This window comes from Delphinapterus leucas, chromosome 9 (assembly GCF_059928025.1).
Source record: "Delphinapterus leucas isolate spDelLeu-1000000601 "Yukka" chromosome 9, BTC_Dleu_Yukka2, whole genome shotgun sequence".
Taxonomy (NCBI): Eukaryota; Metazoa; Chordata; class Mammalia; order Artiodactyla; family Monodontidae; genus Delphinapterus; species Delphinapterus leucas.
In genome coordinates this window covers 103,502,447-103,526,583 of record NC_143137.1, presented here as the reverse complement: position 1 = coordinate 103,526,583, position 24,137 = coordinate 103,502,447, and the positions used below count along the sequence as shown (strand labels likewise).

The window sequence follows — 24,137 nt, the reverse complement described above, 5'->3', positions numbered from 1 at the left end:
TTGGCATGGCCTGCCCAGAGGCATCTGCACCCTCTGGATGCCTCATGTGGAGGACGCGGGAAGCCGGATGGCTCCATCACATCACATCACAGCGGCTGCAGACTCACACCTGCCCACACCTGCTCACACCTGCCGACTCCTGCCCACCCCTGCTCACCCCTGCCCACACCTGCCCGTGCCTGACCACATCTGCCCACTGAGCAGCTATCAAGTGGTCACAGAGAAAGCAAGCCAGAGCACAGTGGAGGAGGCCCTGACTCATCTGAAGGGTATCTAGGCCACTTTGGGCAACAAGGGTTCTTCCTTTCGAGTGGCTGCTTGAATCTTTCACTCCTTCCACCGCCCTGACTAGTGAATACAGAGGCTTGCGATGCCCCCCTGTGCCCAGCTCCTTCCAGACGGCTTATGCTTTCCTCTTTCCCACTTGACCTGGTCCTTCCAGGGCACGAGGTGGCATTAGGTGGGCCCACGTGTCCAGCACACTGTGTCCATGTTTATTCCCTGTCAGAGCTCCTGACTGATCCCACTGCTTCCTCTGACTTTGCAGGAAGAGAAGGAAGAGCAGGTTTTCCTGCCCTCAGGTAAGTGGCAAAGGAGGGGCCCCCGCCCCCATCACGGGCACTGAGCCTGGGCGGGCAGCTTGAGGCTGCCAGGCATCGCCACTGGCAGCACCAACAAAACACGCATTCAGGAGCTCAGAACCCAGTGTGGTCAAGAGACATCCCTTTGAGCCAGTTAGCAAACAACGAAAACCACCAAGTTTTCACGCATAGGGCTAAGTGTGGAACATCTTTCTCTGGTCGCTGGCCCCAGAGGGTGGAGGAATCTTGGTGACAGAAATTCAGGCACCAAATGCAACATTCTTGTGGGGGAACTAACTCTGATCCCAAGAAAAACAGCAGGCAAAATCCCTGGGTTTCCTGATTCTGCTTATAGAGTTGTACAGTCCACGGGGTGGAGGCCGGTTTTCTTGCCAGCCGCTGCGAGAGCCAGATAATATTTTCATGGTCTTATTTTAGGACGGGTAATGTTGTAAACAACCTCAGTGCCCAACCCACAGACAGCTTGTCTAGACCCTTATTTGAAGCAGAAGGTCACCAGGCAGGCAGACATCCCAGATGGACTTCAGGCATGTGATGAGGGCTGCAGCCCGGCAGGCACTGGCTGCGGAAAGGGACCCTGACCTCACCTCTGAGTGCTGACACGGAGACGGCGCAGCCTGCTTGCGAGGCATGAGGTCAGAAGGCAGCAGCTCTCGGGAGCGGGCGAGCCTCGGGAGAAACGACTCCCTCATAAGAGTGCAGACCCCGCACGCTGCAGGGGACGGGTATGCAGAGAAAGAGGATGTGCTTGAGGACAAGGGTAGAAAAGTGCAGAGGAGAAGGCTCCACCAGAAAAGGCAAAGAGGCTTCTGAAAGACACTCATTGAAAAGAAAGAACATCAAGGGCCCAGGAAGACCTAGTTTAGTGGCTAAGATCAGCGGTGCCAGATCCTGGTGTTAGGTGCTGCCCAGCTCCACCGCCCACACCGGGGCCCCACCAGCTCCACCGCCCACACCGGGACCCCACCAGCTCCACCGCCCACACCGGGGCCCCACCAGCTCCACCGCCCACACCGGGGCCCCACCAGCTCCACCGCCCACACAGGGCCCCACCAGCTCCACCGCCCACACCGGGACCCCCACCAGCTCCACCGCCCATACCGGGGCCCCACCAGGTCCACCGCCCACACCGGGACCCCCACCAGCTCCACCGCCCACACCGGGACCCCCACCAGGTCCACCGCTCACACCGTGACCCCCACCAGCTCCACCGCTCACAGCTGGGCCTCAGTTTCCCAAATGCAGACTCGATGTACCATTTGCACCTAACTCTCAGGTTTGTTTTGAGAGTAAATGTTACTTATATACGTAAACATATAAACCACACAGAATGTTGTTTTCTTCATCTTTGTGGTTATTATTATTGCTGTTAGTGTTAGCGCTATACCGCACTGTGGAACATCACCGGGTCCCCCTCCCAAGCCTGCAGCCCACCCTGGGCCAGGCCCTGCCAGCCAGGAGGGACGGAACTGCCAGTCCACCCTTCCGACAAGGTGACGACTGGCGATGTGACCACGGATGGCTTACTGAAGCTCTGCCTGTCTCCTCCGCTGGGGACAACGTGCGTATCACAGGCACCTCACAGTCTTACTTTAAGGCAGAAACTGCTGGTTTAAAAGTTGGCTGTCACCTTCTGGATCAAGTCAAAATCCTTCTGCCCTGAGCACATCCTATTCAAAGTCAGGAATGTTACAAACTGTTCAATTACCCTCTAGTCCAGGTGCCCGGGAACGTCCAGGTTTAATGCCTCATTGATCCAGACGAAGATGATGGTGGTGACAGTTTTTTCAGAGAACCTAAAATTCATCTTTCAGCATCAAATGATCAGTACTATTATTCTTTTACCATTTTTATAAGACTCTTTCTATAACATATAAACATCTCAAACATCCTAAATGTTGTTCCTAAATCATTCCTAAGTGGCACTTTGGCCAGTAAAGTAAAAAGCCTCGCCAGGCAACAAGCCTGGTAGCAACAGGAGAAGAGCAAAGAGAAAAGATCCCAGTTTCCCTCCCTTCTTCCCAGAGCCACAAGCCAGCTTGCTGGTCCTAACTCCGCACGCGAGCAGCCTGGCGTTCCAACCAGGGGTGGCTCACCTGCTTCGCAGCAGCTGGGCCGGGAGGTACGGAGCCCGGCGTAAGCGCAGGGGGGCTCCCGGGGCTGCAGAGCTCGGGGAAGGGGTTGGGGATGGCCGGCAGAGACGACGTCCTCAACTGCTGGTCCCCCTGGTGCAGGCGCCTGCAGGAGAGACAACGCCTGTCAGAAGCTGCCGTCCGCTCAGGACCCAGGGGTCCCACGACTGGGAATCCGCCTGGAACCCCGAGGGAGGGACTTGGACGAATGTTTGAACACCTGTGTCCACACCGCACTGCTCACAACCGTCAAAAGGTGGGAGCAACCAATGGCCCACTGTCCCAGGAACGATGACACCATGTGGTGTAAACGTGCAGCGGGGCATCACTCAGCCTGCACAGGGAAGGGGACTCTGACACGAGCTACAACACAGATGAACCGTGAGGACGGCACTGCAGCGAGGCACCTGGAGCAGTCACATCCAGAGACAGAAACAGAGTGGAGGGCCAGGGGTCGGGGCCAGGGGGTCACTGTCCAGTGGGGACAGGGTTTCAGATGTGCAAGATGTGCAAGTCCTGCAGGTATAAGACACAGAGGAAAGAGAGGAGGGCACTTCCTGTAACCGCTGGGCCACGTGCCCAGGAGCTTACTTGGACTGTTAACAGACCCCACTCCGCCGTAACAGCCTCCTGGTGACAGAAAAGCCGGGGGACGCATGAGTCCTTTGTCACACAGAGCGAGAGGGGAGGAGGTGCAGCCATGCTCACCTTCAGGACCTCCCGGCCCCAAAGTACTGCTAAGCAGTGACTCACCGGAGAATGTTTTACTTTCTTTTGAATTACCGTGCAAGAGGCTGACTTTCTGATACCCTAGCTTCACAGAAGTTCACAAAGCTTCTCTCTTTAGGAGGCAGTCTTGAGCATTTTAACAGTCCTGTTTTTTAGGGCAGTGAAATGACTCCATACAATACTATGAGGCTGGATCCACGTCATCACGCGTTTGTCCAAACCACAGAATACATACCATCACGAGCCAGCCCCACTGTGAAGCAGGGGCTCTGGGTGTTAAGGATGGTTCTAAGGGTCATCGGTTACAACAAGGGTGCCGCCCCGCTGGGGATGTTGAGGGAGGGGGCTGAGTGTATGCTGAGGGGAATGGGAAGCACGTGGGAAACCTCTGCAGCTGCCTCTCGATTTTACTATGAACCCAAAACGGCTCTTAAAAATAAAATCTTAAAAAAAAAAGGTGCCAATTGAAAGAGGCCAGACACAGAAGGTCACATATTATATGATTCCATCTGTCAGAGATATCCAGACCAGATCAATCCACAGCACAGAGCACAGATGGATGGCTGCCAAGGGCTGTGGGGAGGGGAAAGCAGGGGGGCCCTGCTCAGTGGGTGGGAGGTTCCTCTGGCCGGAGATGGGGATGCTCGGGAACTACACAGGGTGAGGGGGGGGCGCTGCACAGCCCTGGGAGTGTCCTGACCGCCACCCAACACACACTATGAAGTGATTCAGTCTACGTTTGTGCAAATTTCATTTCAATACATTATTTTAAACGCTGAAAAACAAAGTGGTTTTAGCGGTTCACAAGTATCACCCAAAGCCAAACCGAGGTGTATCAGACAAAGCCGAAGAGTCCCATGGGAGAGGCCCGTGGCCAAAGGGTACTTCCCTTCACAAGAGACACGGGAGGCGGGGTCAGGGACCGGGAGGGTGGGACCACACTCCTCCACCTGTCCAGGTGCGAGCACGCCCCCTTCACCTGTCACCCCTCTACCGCTCCAGTTTCTGCTCTGTACCTGCTCTCTTCAGACGTGTGACACTCTCTGGGAAGTCCTCGGCAGGGCAGACCTGCTCCTTGGGCCCCTCACCTGGGTCTGCGTCTGGGGTCCCCACTCAGCAGGTATGGGCCAAGTCACCTCCCCCGGTGCCTGTTTCCTTACCTGGGAACTGAGGGTCACCACACCAGCACCTAGTAAGGCTGCAGTGACCGTTCCATCAGCTACTATATGAGGACCCAACAGACTTATACACAGGAGGTGCTCAGCAAACACAGGAAATCCTCAGCAGACCCATTTACAAAATGAGTCTTTGGGGATCCTATATTGGTTGTCCCATTTTTTAAAATGCACCTGAAGATAAGAAACGATATGACAACGTGAGAGAATGTCGCTGAAAAGAGGCTGGGCCCGGGATCGGTGTCCGCTCTCTGGAGGGAGTGAGCCTCCTGTCCTCTGCCCATCAAACCCTGGGATTCAGTACCTGCAGCCCCTGGGCAGAGGGACAAGTACAGCCAGGACTCCAGACTCAAGGACGCTGGACAACTAACTGGCAGGGAACCAGGCCTTCCTGCACCCCTGTTCTCTGCCTGGTCCAGCCTCATGCACCGTCACTGTGGCTGCCACTCCATCCTCCCGGGGCCTCCCACGAATGGGTGGCCAACACACTCCAGACCCAGAGAAGCTTGCAGGAGCAGAGAATGTCTCCCCCCAGACTGAACTCACCAGGAGCTCAGAACACAGGGGTGACGGTCTAGGGAGCAAAGTGGTACATACACTGGAGGATGGATGTGACAAAGGGCAGGATGCCGAGAAGCAGTGACCCCAGGCCACCCTGGCCGCTGCACCCCACCTGCAGACACTCGGTTCCCACCCCCCGAGACAGAGCTGGCAAGAGGGTCATCTGGCTGCAGAAAACATAGGATGTCAGGCTGGAAAGAAGGCTCACAGAAGTTTCCAGAAGCACAGCAAACACTCCATCCCCACAAGGAAAGGAGATTCCCAAGAAGACGCTCCAGCCTGACAGACGTCCCAGCCACAGCACACCGCACACCCTCCCCCGAGAAAGCCCAGGGAGGCAGCAGGTGTCAGTCACCCCCTCAACCTCCCTCGCCTGAAAACCTGCCAGAGCTGACGCGGGGCCGGGGTGGTGACCGCAGAGAGCTCGTCTGCTGGATTTCACAAAGGCCTCCACCCAGAAGGTCTCCCATTGCCCCCATTCACAACCACTGCCCCGACTTCCCCCACTCCCAGGCAGAGACAGAGCCCAGGTGCCCCCAACACTCTGTCCCCTACCCCCCAAGTCCACGAGCTGACAAATCTCACCCACCCCCCCATCCCCGGTCAGCACAGTGCCACTCTAGGCTGGTCCCCGAAACACCTTCCAAATCCCCCCCACCCCTGACCCCAGGCTGCCAGAACTACCCACCGAAACCCAAATCCAAGCCTCGCTGACCTGCTCAAACCCTTCCCCCGTCTCTCCCCTTGGAGGGGCTCCCAAAGGCCTCTGGATCTGGCCCTACCTGTTGGGATCTCTTTTCTAACCCTCTCTGTGGAGGCCTGATAGACACACAAAGCCGTGCGTATTCAATGTCCACAACTGGACGAGCTTAGGGAGAAGACCACGCCGTGGCCCGTCGCCACAGTCTGGCCGTAAACATCCTCCAATGTTCACGCCCACCCTCCTCACTTGCTTATTACTGTTATTATCTCGTGTGCGCGTGCGTGATGAGAACACGCCACATGGGGTCTGGCCCTGTGGCAAGCTCCTCAACACGCAGCGCAGCGCTGCTAACTCAGGCCACGCCGCACGGCACGCCGGCAGGCCTCGTCCGCCAGGTTAACCTGACCCTCTGGACCCTCCAACCGGCACCTCCCATCCGGCCCACGGCCCCCGGCCCCCCTCTCCACTCCCCGCCTCCACGCTCCTGACGCTTTCAGGTTCCTTGTGGAAGTGGAATCACGTAGTAACTGTCCTTCTCCGTGGGTCCTATTTACCCGGCACACTGTCCATGCTGTCCGGCAATGGGTGAACGGACGGAGAAAACGTGATACATACACGTGGCACGTGCATACATATGCTCAGCCGTAAAAAAGGAAGGGGATCCGGCCACTTCCGACACCAGGGCTCATCTCTCCTGCTCAGGAAATCTCTTCCCCCATCCTTCAGCTCTTCTCACCCTTCAACACCCAGTTCAGAGGCCTGCTTCCTCCAGGGAACCCTCCTCCACCTGGCCCCCGGGGGAATAGGATCAGGTGTCTGAGGCTGCACGTTCCTGATCAGCCCCTGGTCTCCGGCCCCACTCTGGGCAGTGAGGCCTGGGAACCCTCCGTGGGCTGCCTGGCCGTTCGCTCGTTTATTCCAGGGCGGTCTCCTCTGACGGGGTTTCTGCACATCCCACCGACCTGGCACAGAGCAGGTGCTCATAACATACGGGTGCCCTGAACTGAACCAGGTACCAGCAGGTACTCCGGCGGCCCTGCTACACAGAGGGAAGGAAGGGGCCCACCAAGTTGAGCCAGGCGCCGTGACCCCGAGACCCACCCCTCGCTCCTGGCGGGGAGGCCAGGGCCCACCTGACGGCGAGGATGTGCATGGGCTGGGACCGTTGCAGCCTCTGCCGCGGGGCCACCTGCCCCTGCAGGGGCCTTGCTCCGGGGGGCCGGCCGTGGGGATGCTGGCCGTTGCGCAGGAGGGGCGCCGTCTCCGCGGCCGCGCACAGGCTCTCCAGGGACGCATCCATGTCGTTCACCAGCGTCTCCAGGTCCACGTCGTCCTCTGTGCGTCGAAAGGGAGAGAAAGACAAACGTCAGCGGCAGCGAGGGGCCACGGCCAGGTTCCAAGACTCACACCGTCTTAAAATACGACGTGAGGGTGTAGGACGGGGACTGAAACAAGCACACATTTCTATGAGGAACCATCTGTGTCCTATGCACTGATATCTGTCGATACTCCAGAAGCAATCCAGTAATCACAGCCCATCTGCCTTTCCCATCTATACAGGAGACCCTCTGGGGGCATCTGCTGGAGTGCAGGGGGCCACGCACAGCCTGAGCCCCGACCTCAGCTGGCTAATCGCAGGGGCACAAGGAGCCCTAAGGCGGCCAGTCAGGGCTTCTGCCTTCCCCGAAACTCCAGAAGAGAAGCAGAGAGACAGGAACGGGGCAGCACCCGACCCTGATCCCAGCCTCGTCTGCGAAGGCCACCAGAAGGGCCGCAGCCGCGGCAGACGGGCCCCGAGGGCTGCTGCCGGTGAGACCCGAACCTGCAGGCCTCTGGGTGCCCGATAGCCAGAGGGAGGCTGCCTTCACACAAGCAGGCCCGAGGCTGACGCAGAGAGAGGATGACAGGAAACGCCAGAAAGAGAGATGGGTAGTTTTATGTGTTGGTGTGGCCGAAGCCGGTCAACCATCATTCTAGATGTTTCCGTGAAGCTATTCTTAGACGAGAGTCTAAGAGAGACGAGAACAACGAGGGCCCCGGGAAGAGGGGCGGCGGCTCTTCCCGGGTCTGCAGCCTGCGGCCCCGCAGACGTGAACGTGGACTCACGGCTGTGCGAATCGACTCCTCACAGTAACCAACCCCAAACACACGCACACGCACATCCCGTGGGCTCAGTTCTGGAGATCCGCCCCTTTCTGACAACACGGCCGAGGCAACTGAGGCTGCCTCTCACGAATAGGTCACATGTCACCCAATTCACAGTCTATCTGCTCCCCTGGAGCCCAGGGGACACCCAGGGAACAAACCAGAGCTTAGGGCCCAAGACAGCCAGGTCTCGCCCCACCCGAGCAGCCCCTGAGGGGCAGGACAATACCTGCTGCCCCACCCCTGCCCCTGTCCTGCGCTTGCCGGTTCGGGCCCCAAGCCCCAGTCCCGGGTCTCCATCCCTCCAGGTCTGCAGCTCTCACTGGAGCTCACAGTGGTGCCAGGCCAGCAGGTGGGCGTGAGGAATCAGTGAGTCCTCACCTGCTCTGTAACAGAGCCTGGCCCAGGGTAAACACTTGGTCGATGTTATTTATTTGCTCTGTTTCATTTATTCCTCACAAAACAATGCAGAGTGGTGCCTATTAACCTGGTTTAACAGCCAAGGAAGTCGGTCCAGGGTAGTCAAGTAACTTGCCCCAGGTCACACCAGCAGTCAGCAGGGAACCTGGAATCTGAAAACAAGTTTTCCAGCTGCCAACGTGAGCTCACCAGGTGCGCACGCCATCAGTGAGCTCACAGAACTTTCTGGAACACTGCCCCTCCCGCTCCCCCCACAAATGTCTCCGATGTTCAGCCTCCCTGTCTCACGAGGCAGAAGGGCAGGAGGAGACAGAAGGAAACAAAACAGAAGACCAACAAATGCCAGCCTAGAAGGCACGGAAGCCGCAGGGTGCAGGGGGGGTCGGCGGGGGTGTTTAGGATCAGGGAGTCTCTGGTCTGATGCAGGGGGTGGAGTGCAGGTACGGAGAGATCCAGGAAGAGGCAGGAAGACCACAGAACACCCCTCCCCCAAGGCCCCTTTACCCTTCAGGCAGTGGTGCCCGCAAGAGAGGTCTGGGGAGCATCCAGACCAGACAAGCAGGCAGGCCCTGAGGAGGACAGACAGACAGACAGACACACGGATGGCCCGGGGCGGGGGGGATGGAGAAGGATGGGCGGCTGCTGAAATCGCAGCGATGAGTGCAGTCCCGCTGGGGCCAAGGGCAGAAGCCCAGGCAGGGTGGGTGGGGCAGAACTCAGGAAGAAGGGGGGGTGTCTGGGGGGGGTGTGTGCAGAGACCCCGGCACCCGGGGGAGGGCTGACGGGGGAGAGGGCAGAGCCCCGCACCTCCAGGCCCTGGGGGGGGGGGGGAAGGAGTCGAAAGATGTTGCTACAGCTCAGGTTATGCGTTGTCTAGTATTAAGTAAACTTGATCAACTTGAGTAACATTAACGTTTGCAAAACGCAAAGGCCACTGGCTTTCACCCGGCTTTAGAAATCAAACAGGAATAGCGTTCTCGCTCTCTGACAGATTTCAGCCAAGAAAATAAAAGGTCCTATCCCCTCAGGTGGATTTTCCTCCCAGTCATTTCTTCCCTACGCAGTTCTGAAAGCCCCTGGCTGTGCCCACGGGGGCAGGCCTCTGTGTCTCCTGTCCTTTTCTTTCTGTTCCTTCTCCCACCAGCCAGGTCCTTCCTGGGCCACCCCACGCTGCACTCAGGTCACTGTGCTTTTAGGAACACAGAATGATTCTGACATCATTCAAAGTAAATATAAAGGCAAATGGGACGTAAGCTGGTAAATATAAAGGTAAAAGGTGTAGGTGCAATGCACGCCCTAAAGTGCTTTAACGCTCCTCTGAGGTGGGTTATTGATAAAACCACTTTCTGCGCCAATACATTTAATGGTGAACCTGTTAGAGCCAGGTTAGTCATTTAACATTCACTTGGTAGGTTAGACTTTTCATAGATCAACTCCAGCCACTATACTGGCATGTTTCAAACTTGCCCATTTTCCACAGCCCTTAGAGCAAAGAACAGAGACTAAGATATCCTAATCCAGGACAAACGTTAAAAACTTCCCGTGGGGTCAGTTAGCATTTTGTCTCTTTGGATAATAACATCACTCAGCGTTGTCTGATTTTACTTAAACTTTGTTAAATTCTAATAAAGACTGATAATTAAATCTTCCTAACAAGGGTTTTAAAGGGTTTGATTCTAAAGAGGACGCTTCTCCACATGCGACGGCACTTTAAAAAAAAACTACTACACTGAGATTTTGCTGGAATGACATTCAATTCTTTCGAATGTTCCACGAGCCAGTCCATCGTGGAGCAGGGCCGCCCCGTGTCTCTCCTACACGTGTGGCCGTCTGCACGAATCCACGTGCATCGGTGCTCACCCACGTGAGGGAGCCTTCCTGCAGCGTCGTGCAAGTGGCAGAATCAAACACCAGGGCATTAACAAAGCAGAGGCTTCTGGAAAGGACTGTTGAGATTAAGTGTCTATAGCTGCTACCTTGAGGCCAAAGTGTCTGCCGTGAGCCGGTACCTCTGAAAGGAGTCCTGCAACGGGGAAGGGAAACAATTCGATACGTGACGTTCCACTCCATACGAGTTTGGGAGGGTATATTTACTGGACAAATGTAGGTCAAACAACATGGCTGTAAATCAAGTTATTAATAGTTATTTTCCTTCCTTAAATAACCCAGTCCTAAGCTGGTCAGAGACTTCTGTCCCAAACGTCGGAGCCGCCCGTCGGATCCCCAAACCACAGGTGTATCTGACCTCACTGTCATCTTTAGCAAAGGAGGCTCGCTGAGGCCTAAAATGAGTCCAAATTCAGTGAAACACATTCAGGTTTGGATTACTCCGGGAGAACGTCTTCCAGAAGCCAAGCCAGGAACAGGGCAGGCTGCAGGCGGAGAGGAGAGCGTGAGTCACAGGAGGACCTGACCGGCACCGCCTCCTGCCACCCCCCGGACCCCACTCGCTCCACTGCCCCCTGCTTGGTTCACGGCGCCCTCCAGTGGCTTCTTTAATTAGATAGTAAAGATGACACTGGATCCGCTTTATGCAACTATTTTGGCACCTTAAAGAAACGCTACTTGCACCACGTGTGCGCCAGATGCATCCTTCCTGTCCTTTCTTTACGGACCCACGGAAGCCTCTCCCCCATCTCCCCCCATTTTCACGTATGAGGCGCACGCTGAAGTAACAGAGAGCTGGCAGGGCAGGGCACCGACTTCCTTACAAGGCTCAAACCCTAGAGGGTGATAAAGTCTTAAGTAAGAGGAGATTCGTCCCTGAGAAGAAAATAATAGATGGCATTTGTAAGGCTGTGGTAAGAGAAGAAGTATATATTTTCATCTTCCTCCATGGTTCCTGGCACACGGCTCCTAAAATCCTTGTAATTTCCTAACTGATACGAGTTAAGGGGAGCATCTTCGTTATAATATCTGGCCCTTTTCTGTTGTTGTTCCTGAAATAGCTCCCCAGCTACTAGTAAAGATGAAAGAATTGTGTTTTGTTAATCATAACAAGCCCCTTTCGACTAGGTCTGAATTTATGGGAACGAGGTGATTTCTGGAAAGCCCCCAGACAAGCACTTGATAGAGACTGGCTCCCAGGGGAACCAGCTGTGTGATTAGAGGCTGGGACTTTTAGCCCCACCCCCGAGCTCCAGGGAGGCCAACTGCAAATGGCCAATGATTTCAACAATCATGCCTGTATGATGAAGCCTCTATAGAAACCCTAAAAGCCTGGGCCTTGAGGGCTTCCAGGTCGGTGAGCAGGTGCGGGTGCTGGGAGGGTGACCCCGAGGGCAGGAAGCTCCGCCCCGCCTCCCCGGGTACCTTGCCCTCTGCATCTCTTCACCTGGCTGTTCCTGAGTTGTACCCTTGACAACAAACTGGTAATCTAGTGAGTAAACCGTCTTGCCGAGTTCTGTGGGCTGCTCCAATAAATGATCAACCAGGTACATAGCATCAGAATTGAACTGAATTGTAGGACAGCCAGCTGGGGTGGGAGAATTACTTGGAGTAATTCTAAGAACAAAAGTATTCAGGGAGTTTTCTTGACAGCACAAGACCTGAAAATTCCCCAGCACATGTGCAAAGGCCAAAGTTCTCACACATTTCTACCTGCACAGGAAATAAAGGCCCAGCCTGCAAAAGCGCTTTCAACCTAAACCATGTTCCCTGGGCAAGCTTTTTTTGTTGACCTCTACCTTGTACAAATATAGCTCAACATGCTACTGACATACCTTTTTGCAGCACACCAATTCATCTTCAATCCTCATGTATTCTAGTCACGTGTATTTAATTTTTAGTATGTAGAGGTGCTTGGACGTAAGTAAGCAGAATAAGAAAACGAAGTATTACACCATTAGAGTAGTCTTTTCTGTTCTGATTTGTGATATTTAAAGATACTCAACCAATATAAAAGCAAATCACCTAACCCCAACTCCAAATAAAAATACAAATGCAACCCCCAAGTCCTGTCATTAAACAAACAAACAAAACCAATGCTTTATTTCGGTGGTTACCTGGGCAGGCAGGACATAAAACCCCTCAGAACTAGTCTGTCTGGCATATGCACAGAAATACATACACAGCATTGGAGAGATTCACAACTCCTGATGTCTTCCATGTTTACAAGAGAAACGTTTTCCCAACATGCGGGAAAACTGGCGTCCTTTCCCGTCTACCACCACAGACAACAGTAATTGCCAAGTTCAATGTCTATTAAATTGAGAAATACAGGTCAACAAGAGGATGAATTAAACAACCTGTAAGAATTTGCGTGTTTTTTTTTTTTTTCATTAGGACCATATATACATTTGAAAAGTGCTGCCTACGCTTTTCGGGCAGCTGTGGCACTCAGAGGACCCCCCCACCCCCCACCGCTCTCCCAGGACCCAAAGGCCATGTGGGTGGAACCACCGCCCAGAGCACAGTCAGGGTCAGCCGGTGACATGAAACTGGACAAATACACACACACACCAATCCAGTTAGACAAAGTGAACATTGAAACAACCCTCCCAATATGCTGATTCTGGGCAATCTGTGCCTTGCTTTGTGTCAATAGCTGGTAGCCTGATTATTTTTCTTGGAATGCCTTTCCTTCTGCTAATCCAGATGCAGGACTGTGCACTCAGAAAGGGGACGTGCATATTTAGTTAGTCGTGTGGCCAGTTCCTGGAGAGCCCTGGCACTTCCTTCTGTTCTTCAGGAACTGCATCCAGCACCCCTCCCTAGAGCATCCCACAGCAAGTGACAAAGCCAGCATCCTACCAGACAGCCCTGTCGATAACACAGAGTACGCAGACCGCTGACGTTCTGCCTTCACGACATCTGCAACCTGTTTTCCTCAAAGCCACATTTAGGTCTACATGTTCTGTCTAAAGAAGCACCACGCCTTATGACTGCTTAAGGCTCTACAGCTATGACTTAGCACAATCAAGACGGGATTTAGACACAAACCCTTGTCTACAACCACAGAGATGAGAAAGGCTGTGGGCACTGCTTAGAGGTTTGTGCATTTTACGTTAGGTATGTTGTACCACAATTAAAAAAATAATAATAATAGTGAAAGCATCTTTTAAACTGGAATGCTTAATATCCTCAAATACATTCACTTAAGGTCTTCTCCTGGCTGATCTACTTGGGTGCCTTTAAGAAGCCCTCAACCCCAAACCTGCCTGCCTGGAACCAATGCCACGCGCTTGGACCTCACGGGCAGGGCGTCCTGGGCTGCCCCACCCTCCCCGGAGCCCACTCCAGGGGATGCCCTGCCCACCCGCTGGCCTCAAGCCCCATCCCTCTGGAGGACAGGTGCCCCCCCTCCCCGACTCTGCACACCTGTGGTCCTCACTCGTCCCCAGCATGAGCACCACCCCCCGCCACGGCTCTCTGCCTGCACATGTGTGGCTTCCTCCACCAGCAGAAGGAAACAGTATGGACGCCACTCCTGTCAGTCATCACAGGGGCTGGGCTCCTGGGGTCAGTGCAGGTGGCCCAGGGTGACAAGTGGGGACAGGACTTTAGTGTGGAAAAGAGTCAAGGGTCCTTCCCAGAAAAGAAATATTTCATTGAGGTGATGGATGCAAGAACCTAGGCAAGAGATAAACAAGATTCAGGAGGTGCCTAGGCCACGGAGGCTGAGGGCCACGGGGGGACCGCTGGGGCTGGCTTCTTGGGTGACCGGCCAAGGACGCCCGGGCAGACTGGCTCGTGAAGGCCCAGGACCACCACACTCGTTTCCCGACTTACACGAAACATGAATTCCTCTTCCCAACGAACATTAACTTTTAGTACACACGTGTATGCTTCTCCACCAACGCCATGGAATGCAACAGGTAGGTATTCAACAATACCTGTGTGCATCCTCCCATAAGGGGTTCATGTTTCGATGGTTTGTGCAGGGCCTGGCCGTCAACGGAGGCTGAACGAACAGACCTGCAGAAACAGCCAGTCGGCATCCTCTCACAGCCCTGCCAACTGCTCTTCACCCGTCTCCCCGGAGCAGCTGGAAGGGCCCGGACGCTGACTACAGTGACCCTCGGGGAGGAAGCTGGGCTACGTCTCACCACCGGGTCTGTGATAGCCCAGGAGGCTGCAACACACTGGGGAGCAGGACGAGGCACTACCTCCGGGGCAGATCAGAGTCAAATGCAGACATCCTAGCAGCCTGACAAGCCAGCTCCACCACCATAGCAGACAAGAAAAAAGTGATTAATGATGAATCACTCTGGACTCTTGATTCCCGTGAGATGTACTTGTTCAATCTACGTCTTAAGAGAGAGCTGGAGAATGTTCTATCCAGAAAACAAATAAGAAAATGAGGAAAGCTACACATTCCACTCAGTGATCCCATTCACTGAAATTCAAGAACTGGCATAAGAGAAAAGAGCATAAGTTTCCCCCTTTCTTGGATTTTTATCCTGTCACACTGTTGCCAGGAAAGACCTGGACATCATACAAGTTTCTTTCAGGTCTTTAAGACTGTTTGTTTTCTGCACCTTGGAGCACAATTTTCCATGACCAAAAAGTTAAAAACTACCAACCAACGACCAAGGACCCGAGCTACAAATGGCAGAAAAAACTACAGACTCTGTTGTGTTATCTCTATTTGCACTATTAGAGGGCAATTTGGAGGAGTGGGGAGAACAGAAGCATACTCACAAAATATCACTCAAATGGGGCAAAAGATTAATTGCAGCTTTCTCAAGTCATCCTTAGCAATTTAATCTTTTTCTCCTCAACCTTCTGATTTTGATTCCCAATTCTTCTATTACATCATAAATCAGGGCAGAAACCTGGGTGCAAGAAACTATGCAAATAACTTGTCATTCTGGAAGGTTCCCATTTTCCATTAATCTTAAAAATATTAATCCAAGAACACTGCAATTGAACAGGGAAAATCCAGGGCACAGGCCAAAAGCCTGTCACTCACTGGCACTGTGATTGCAAACAGGCAATTTTTTTAAAGGTAAATTATCTTCACTACCCCATTCAACATTAACTCTCTATGATTCTGTGTATTTACCTCCATAAATGTAAAATTCCTTCATGTAACCCATGTTCTTCTTCATTCAACAGATATTGACCGAGCGCCAACTACATCTCTGACATTGGTCCAGCTACTGGAAATACAGACATTAACAAAAGAGAAAAGAATCCTACCACCTAAACGTAATGAAGTCCTAGGCATCACACTCTGGAAAAGGATTATGGTGCTAAATGCAAAGTTGCAAGGAAGGACGTGAAACTTCTTCCACCACCTCTGGAAAAATAATTCCCTCTGTGAAGAAGCTAAAACCCACTCCGGTGTACGAGAGGAGGAGATGGAGATATTCCAAACAGAGGCCGGACTCCTTGCGGAAAGCGGGGACCTCAACCCCAACGGAGCGTCTTACAAGAGAGGTTAGGGGCACGCGGGCAGCAGAAGTGGCACAGCGGACACTCTGTGTCCTCAGATGGAAACAGCCTCGGTAGAGTTAATGAACTGCCCAAACCAGAAAAGTATCCTCGAGGACAGACACTCTCCCAGGACGGCTGTGCTCACTACCTGGCAGAAGACGAGGACTTTACAACAAGATCTCTGTTATGTAAGGCAAGACGATCAAGCAGAGGGCACTCAGCTCTACGAAGAGCCCAATTTCTCAGGCATCAGGATGGGGAAACTCCTTCCAGGAGAACGTACCAGGCAATTCCAAGAAATGGCACATCTCCCGGAACTGCAATGCCCAGGAGAGAGGAGCTGTCTTTGCAGGATGTGATGGAAATGGGGCTTAAGTGGAAAGATGCAACATTCAGGAGGGGGCCGGTGGGGCTGGGATGATGGAGATCCATTCCCTCGGGAATCTGTCTGATGAGCAGGACCCCCTGGGAGGCTCGCTTGTGAAAACAGGTTCCTGGGACTCACTTGGATTCATTCTGAATCCAAATCTCTGGAGTCGGGTCAAGGAATGAACAGAGTTCCTAAGCAAGGGCTTATCATTCTCATGAAAATGATTTGTCAACCAAGAGAAATAGCAGCACACGTATAAGCGGCACCTTCTGAATAACACCCCAGCAGAAGGAAAACTCATGACAGTCTTTCTCAGAATTTGGGCCTTGATGGACACGAATTCTGAAGGAGCAAGCCCAGAGGGAGAGGCTGCACGTGCTGGATCCATGAGAGACGGTTTTGATTTCCACTCTCTCTCTACATATGTAACACTGCATTTATTAATGATGAAGACACACAGTAGCAACCATTTCTGGCACCAGGTCTTATGCCAGGCATATCTTGTAGGTCAAGCAGTTTCTAATGTTCCTACCAAACCAGCCAAGCAGGCATTTTTAAGATTTCAGATAAAAAAGCCAAGACACAGGGTGACTCAGCTCTCCCAAGATGAAGATGGAGGTCAAAGCCAACTCCAAGCATGGACATCCTGCTTCCCTGGTACATTATAATTTTAACTTTCCTCAGTTTTTCTCACTAAACTTTAGTTTTAGTTTAATTTCCTATGTACACATCATTCTTTGTCACTAACCTTGAGTTTCCAGAGGCTGGACCCGCACGTTCTTGTGCCTTTTCCTCCCTACCTAACTTCACAGCTGGCACACAGTAGGTGGTCAGTAAATGTCAGCTGAGTATGTGGAAAATGGAGCCACCAGCCCCCATAAATCAAGCTGTAGAATTTTCCAGAAGGTCAGACAGCCAGGCAGAGTTCCCAAACTCTCTTGGGGCTGCTGAGTCCCCTGTCTGTTAGTTCCCTGGAACAAGGCCCACCGGGCAAGTCACACCCAGGCCACCAAGTGAATAAATGCCAGAGGTTCTAATTCCAGCAGGGATGGAGGACTGTCTGAGGCCCAGGCGTCTCCTGCAGGAAGCATCACCTGGCAGGCCAGGCCTCCGCCTGTCCCTGTGAGCCCCCCTGACCACGTCAGGCCCACCTGGCCATCCCCAAGGTCGCAGGGACCACAGAAGGATTCTGTCTCCATTCAGGACGCGCAGGCACCGGCAACCACACGGTGCAGAGCCAGAGGGGACGATCAGTGAGGAAACACAGAAGCCGGTGTCCCTGAAAGTTAGTCCATTGCTGCGAGGCAGGTAGAAGCCATCCCCCTGCGAGGCAGGCCTCTAGCTGGCCTTGTGTCGGCGGCCCCTGGGGCTCACTACACTGAGCCCCCCGAGCAGGAAGCATTCGTGATGCAAAGGTGCTTTTAGCCATCTGACACACAAGTAGATGGAGTCCACTGCGATTATTTTTCAAAATATATCTCAAATGTACCCTTGGAGGTGGAAGGATTAACAACCTGTCCCCCATCTCCTCTAGTCCCTGCCCCCCACTCCTGAAAAGGTCAGGACTGTTATTCAAGTCTCTCTCAGTCAGAACGAGGCCCAGGGTTGAGCAAGTGTTGGCTACCCGCCCCTGGCAGGGGCCCAGTTCTAAGCGAGCAGCAAAGGGCGGTGGGAACCACCAGGCAGGCTCCTGGCTCCGGGGCCGGCGCCTGGTTACTTAATTCTGCGGAAACACCTGCTCCTCCCAAGATCTCTGAAAGGGTCAGCTAGTCATGTACCTGCAGGGCCTGACCCCAGGTAAGGAGCTGAGATCTTTGAGGGCCTTCCTGGAGACAGATTAACGCACAGTGGGGGTACAGAATATTAGCTAATATTAGACACGTGAACAAGGGATGCTGTAACCTTGCTGAGGTACTTCTGAAGGCAGCAGTACACTGTGTCCTGAAGATCGGAGGGTTACTTTTCCTTACGAAAAATCTCTAGCTTGAGATCTCCCTTTGGGGATAGACCTTAAAATTATAAAAGAAAAATAACTCATTCCAAAAAGAATTTTTTTTTACCTGAAATGGCTGGTTAATTGCAGTTAAAAAAATAAAGTAATTTAGATAAAGTGTAATATAAAGGAAGACATATATTGTTAGATTTCAGGAGCTAGGATATTCTAGTTTCCTACCTAAGAGCAATCTAAAGATATTCATTCATCACGGATATATCTAAGTTGTGCCCCATCACTTCTAAAAGGGATTTATACTTCCTTGGGCAAAAAGGTCCATGTGTTATGTGACCAATAAATTAAAAAGGACCCACTGCTTCCTGTTGCATCCCTAGGGCCTGGGCCCCATGCCTGGTGTGGGCTGGACAAACAACAGATATTTGTTGAATGAATGAAATGAATGAAAGAAACAGGACAACTACAGCGAAGAGCATGAAAAGCAAAGGCCCCAGAACAGAAGGCACTGTGGGGATAAAGCCTCTGGTGGAGGGCGGGCATCCTGACAGCAAGAGAAAACAAGAAACGTGAGTGGAGTCCAATTATCTGCTCAAAGGAAACAGGCAAGAGTGATGTGAGCTGTCAGAGCATCAGGGAAGCGGAGGCCCAGAACAGCCGAGACTTGAGAAATTACACAGGACGACAGCGGGGGTTTCAATTCTGCTCCAAGTGAGAACCGGGAAGGGCGAGGTCTGCCGCTTGCCTGACCCTGGGACGACAGAGTGAGAGCCGGCACCTTGATGCCTTTCTGTTACCTCTTCCTTATGGAGACAAATGATTGTCCCAGTGGAAGGCTGGAAGAAGTGTAACAGAAAGGAGACCACCATCCAGGATGGGGGGTGGTGACCGTGGGATCCTACCCACTTGGCTGCTTTCAAGAACAAGGGAAATCCAGTCGCTACAGCCAAGAAAATCTCAGTTTGAGGACCTGGAAAATGTGAGTAGTCAAAAAGAAAGGAAGACATGCGTGGACTCTGATAAGGATGGAGGAGGAGCCCTGAGGCAGAGCAGCAAGGTGGTGAGAAGTGCAGATGCCAGAGCGCCACCCCCCCCACCCCCCGCCCAGCTGGGTTCGGGCCCAGCTCCGCCACTCCTTTGGGGTGTGATCTGGGTGACTTTATGACTAATGCCTGTGCCTCAATTTCCTTCCCTGTAAATATGGGGTAATAACAGTGCCCACCTCAGGACAAGTAAGTGCATTTGGTGAATTAAAACATGAAACACAAGTTCTTAACAGGTGAAGAACCTATTTTTATAACAGGGAAGTCAGGTAAACATGGAAGAAACAGAGGACACGACACCTCTTGGATGGGCTATAATATCGTCACCTTGAAAGGATGCTGCAGAAGCATCCTTAAGGGCTTTTTTGCATCTTAACCCAGTCAAAGGTGTTTAGGCACGGGGAAGGGGTAAAAGAAATCAAAACTACATCAGCGCTGGAATCAACATCCATCCAGAGGCTGATACTCATGATTCAGGATTTTGTCGAGCTTTTCTTTCTGAACATTATCTTTGGAAGACAGGCTAGTTTCACTATAAGGAAATGATAGTAAGAAAATAAAAGTTACGTGTGTGTGTGTGTGTCTGTGTGTGTGTCTGTGTGTGTGTGTGGTGAGTAAAGCATTGGAGATGTTCTCCATCATACAGTAAAGGGTGAACTGGATGAAAGGGTATCCATGAACCAGGACGCAAGGTCGGTTCAAAAGCAACCTCATCTTACATGAACACAACATTATAAATCAACTATGCCTCAATTAAAGAATACAGGGCTTCCCTGGTGGCGCAGTGGTTGAGAGTCCGCCTGCCGATGCAGGGGACGCGGGTTCGTGCCCCGGTCCGGGAAGATCCCACGTGCCGTGGAGCGGCTGGGCCCGTGAGCCATGGCCGCTGAGCCTGTGCGTCCGGAGCCTGTGCTCCGCAACGGGAGAGGCCACAGCAGTGAGAGGCCCGCGTACCGCAAAAAAAAAAATAATAATAATAATACATTTTATTTTACTCTGGCTATTAAAAAAATTTTTTTTAAATAATTTTAAAGAAAGCAACCTCATCTTCTCGGCTGACTTACACTCTCTCATGTATCACCCCCTCATCCAAATGTTCCTGACACCTCATCAATGGCACCATGAGAAGGGAAGGGCTCTGCTAACTGGTCTTGTCTTTGCTTGCCTGGAATCATCCGAACCCACGGAAGGTAGAGGCAGGATCTTAGGCCCTTTCTGGAACCTACAGGTATATATATGGCATGTGAGTTCAGAAATCCATTAAACAAATATCTATAAAACCCAACTATGGACAAGGCACTATAGCAGAACCTTCGAGATGAGGAAGACATGGTTCCTGCCCTCAAGACATGCATCATCTCAGGAGAAAGGGGAAAAATACAATACATAAAGGAACACTTAGAAGGTAGCTTTTACGTATAGGTTCCTAGGGGCAAAAAAGAGCTCCACCAAATACAGCTGCTCACATTAAAACTGCACCCTAACAACCAAAACTTTTGGTCTAAAGAAAACCAAGTGAAGCAACCAAAGCAGAGAAGATCTGTGACGGGGTGACAGGACGACGGGAGGCCAGAGCCCAGAAGGCATCCCTCGATTCAGGGAGCCGAGTTGCTGGATTTCCGAGTCTCCTTCTGAACTGGGGACTGACTCCTTTTCTGGGCTTCACAACCCCAGGGATCGTGGGCGATGCTTTGATCACATGTCAGGAGGCTTGGCTGTGTGCACACATGGCCCCGTCTCCAAAGGGAACAGAGTCCCAGCTCGTGTGCAGTGACTTTCCTGCGTGGATTTCAAACCTCTCCGCTACTCGGGGCATCTCTGCTCAGCTGTGGTCTGCTGAGTGGAGCAGGACAGGGCGGGACCACTCAGCTTCGGTGCTGGGCAAGAATAACGATCAGACCAAGTTGTTTAAAATGAGAAGAGGCGAACTTCCAAAACCACAATTCTCTGAAACCTCACATCTCAAAAAATATTGTCAAGAAAAAGCTAAACATAGAATTCCCATACTATTAAGCAATTCCACTCCTAAGTATATGCCCAGAGGAACTGAAAGCAGAGACTCAAACAGATATTTGCACACCCGTGTTCACTGCAGCATTAGTCACAACAGCCAAAAGGTGAAGGGAGACCTAGGGTAGACAGACAGATGAAGTGATAAACAAACAGAGTCTACAGACAACAAAATACAATTCAGCTATCGAGAGAATGAAACTCTCATACATGCTACAACCAAGATGAACCTTCGAAACACTATACTGAGTAAACCAAGCCAGGCACAAAAGGACAAATATTGTACGAGTCCACGCACACGAGGTACCTAGAAAAGGCAAACTCACAGAGACAGAAGAGAGTAGAAGAAAGGTTACCAGGAGCTGGGGGAATTCTTGCTTAATGGGTACAGAGTTTCTGTTTGGGATGATAAAACATTTTTCAAATAGATAGTGGTGAGAATTGCACAACACTGTGAATGTACTGAATGCTACTGAAACACACTTAAAAATGGTTAAAATGGTAAATTTTAGGGTATCTATGTTTTACCCTCATAAAAAAATATATTTTTAAAATACGATCAAGTCATTAATTCCAGCTATTGCAAAACCTCCCACTTTCCAAAGAAGACACATCCCTTTCACAGATTGCTGCTAGGAAATGTCTGAAGCATTTTTAACAACCGTCACACAAAAATAAGCTGCTTAGGTTAGGAACGAGCTAACAGAAACCAGGGCATTAAATCCTCTTTGCCAGACAGAAGGAACAGGTCAAGAAAGTCGTGGCAGATCTTTTATTCTGAACATCAGGTCCCTCGCAAAGGACCAGATCAAACACCTCACAGACACCTAAGGCCTAGAGCTGGAGCCCCTGGATGCCTTGCAGATTAAGGAAGCAAGAAAGAACAGCGTTCTGTCCCTGTCAAGTGCTGTCCCGTATCCCAAGCTGTCTCGTTAGGAGGAGGAACTTCCGGCGCGGAGGTGGTAAGGAGAGGAGGGACGGCTCAGGGCTGCAGGAGGGCCCCCTTCACCCCGGGCAGGACAGACTGCAGGCTCCTGCAGGCTGTGCAGACCCCGGCTTGGGAGGGGGCAGAGCCACCACACCAGGAGGGCACCGGCCTCTGCGCTGCACACCTGGACGCTGCAAAGCCCAGCCCCCACACACAAACAGGCACAGGGACACGCGGGGCCGCAGGGGTGCGAAAGGAAGGCTGAGCATGCGGCACCTGGATGCACTTGAAAGAGAGAGAGAGACCTGCGCTTTTCTGCCCCGCGTCACAGACCTGGGAGCACAGGCTCCCTCCAGCCCCAGACCAGCCACTTCCACGCTTCCATGTGAAATGACCGTGCAGCATCACATACAAACACAGCATGCTTGCCTCTTCTGCAAACTGCCTGCTCCTGCTTTTTGCCAGTTTTTCTATGCGATTGTTTCTCTCATGTATAGGATTTTTTACAGTAAACTGAGGCTACTAATACTTTGCACGTTATACGCACTGCAAATATTTTTCCCGGGCCAAAGTATGCCTTTCAGTGTTTTAGATGCTGTCAGGTTTGTACAGCAATTTGTGTGTTATGGACTCGAACATCTTTCCTTTCTGGTTGTGCTAAGTCTTACTTAGGAAGTCTTTTCTCAGCCTGAGTGTATGAAGATGCTCACTACTCATTAATTCTTTTTTTGTTTAAATTTTTATTGGAGTGTAGTTGATTTACAATGTTGTGTTAGTTTCTGGTGTACAGCACAGTGATTCAGTTATACACATACATATTTCCACTCTTTTTTAGATTCTTTTCCCATATAGGTTATTAGAGAATATTGAGTAGAGTTCCCTGTGCTATACAGTAGCTCCTTATTAGTTATCTATTTTATCTGCAGTAGTGTGTATATGTCAACCCCAATCTCCTAATTTATCCCTTCCCCTCACGTTTCCCCTTTGGTAACCGTAAGTTTGATTTCAAGATCTGTGTAAATGTCCATCGACAGATGAATGGATAAAGAAGATGTGGTACATATATACAATGGAATATTACTCAGCCATGAAAAAGGATGAAATCATGCCATTTGCAGCAACATGGATGGACCTAGAGATGATCATACTAAGTGAAACAAGTCAGACAAAGACAAATGTCATATGATATCACTTATATGTGGAATCTAATAAAAAATGATACAAGTGAGCTTATTCACAAAACAAAAACAGACTCACAGATCTTGAAATCACTAATTCTTATTATTAGACAAAATAAAAAAACATTTTATTTTCCACTTTCAGTCAGTCATTCACCTGAAACTGATGGTTGTGGATCACATATGGTAGGGATCCAGTTTGCCCCCTGAAATCGATGGCTGTGGATCACATATGGTAGGGATCCAGTTTGCCCCTGAAATCGATGGCTGTGGATCATACACGGTAGGGATCCAGTTTGCCCCCGAAATCGATGGCTGTGGATCATACATGGTAGGGATCCAGTTTGCCCCCGAAGTCGATGGCTGTGGATCATACATGGTAGGGATCCAGTTTGCCCCCGGAATCGATGGCTGTGGATCATACATGGTAGGGATCCAGTTTGCCCCCTGGAATCGATGGCTGTGGATCATACATGGTAGGGACCCAGTTTGCCCCCCATCCCCCATGCCCACCACCTCCGGAGGAGTCACGGGCCCCCTGTCCTCAGGGCTCTACCACAACTTCTCTGTGCTGTACTGAGTTTCCATAACTGTGTGGGTCTCTATGGGATGTCTATTTGTCCGTCCTTGAATCAATAACATGCTTTCCTAACTGTGATGCCTCACAAGCAGCCTTGCTCCCTGATGGTGCAAATCACCCCTTCCTGCCGACGTATGCTTTGCTCATCTTCAAATTTCTCTTTGCTGTTATGGAGTTTTCACATGTCCATATTAGAGGTAGGGACCATCTATCAGGTCACACCAAACGTTTCG

The 24,137-nt window shown here is 51.6% G+C and overlaps 1 protein-coding gene across 10 annotated transcripts in view; it reads right to left on the bottom strand.

Moving 5' to 3' along the window:
- Nucleotides 1-24,137, bottom strand: part of GRB10 (growth factor receptor bound protein 10) — a 197,208-nt gene that overhangs the window by 69,695 nt on the left and 103,376 nt on the right. For all 10 annotated transcript variants that reach the window (XM_089917928.1, XM_089917926.1, XM_089917925.1 and 7 more), the window contains 2 exons: nt 7,036-7,237; nt 2,699-2,840 (listed from right to left, as the gene is read on the bottom strand). In XM_089917928.1, coding sequence (XP_089774054.1) covers nt 2,699-2,840; nt 7,036-7,237 — 344 coding nt within the window. The remainder of the gene's footprint in view (nt 1-2,698; nt 2,841-7,035; nt 7,238-24,137) is intronic.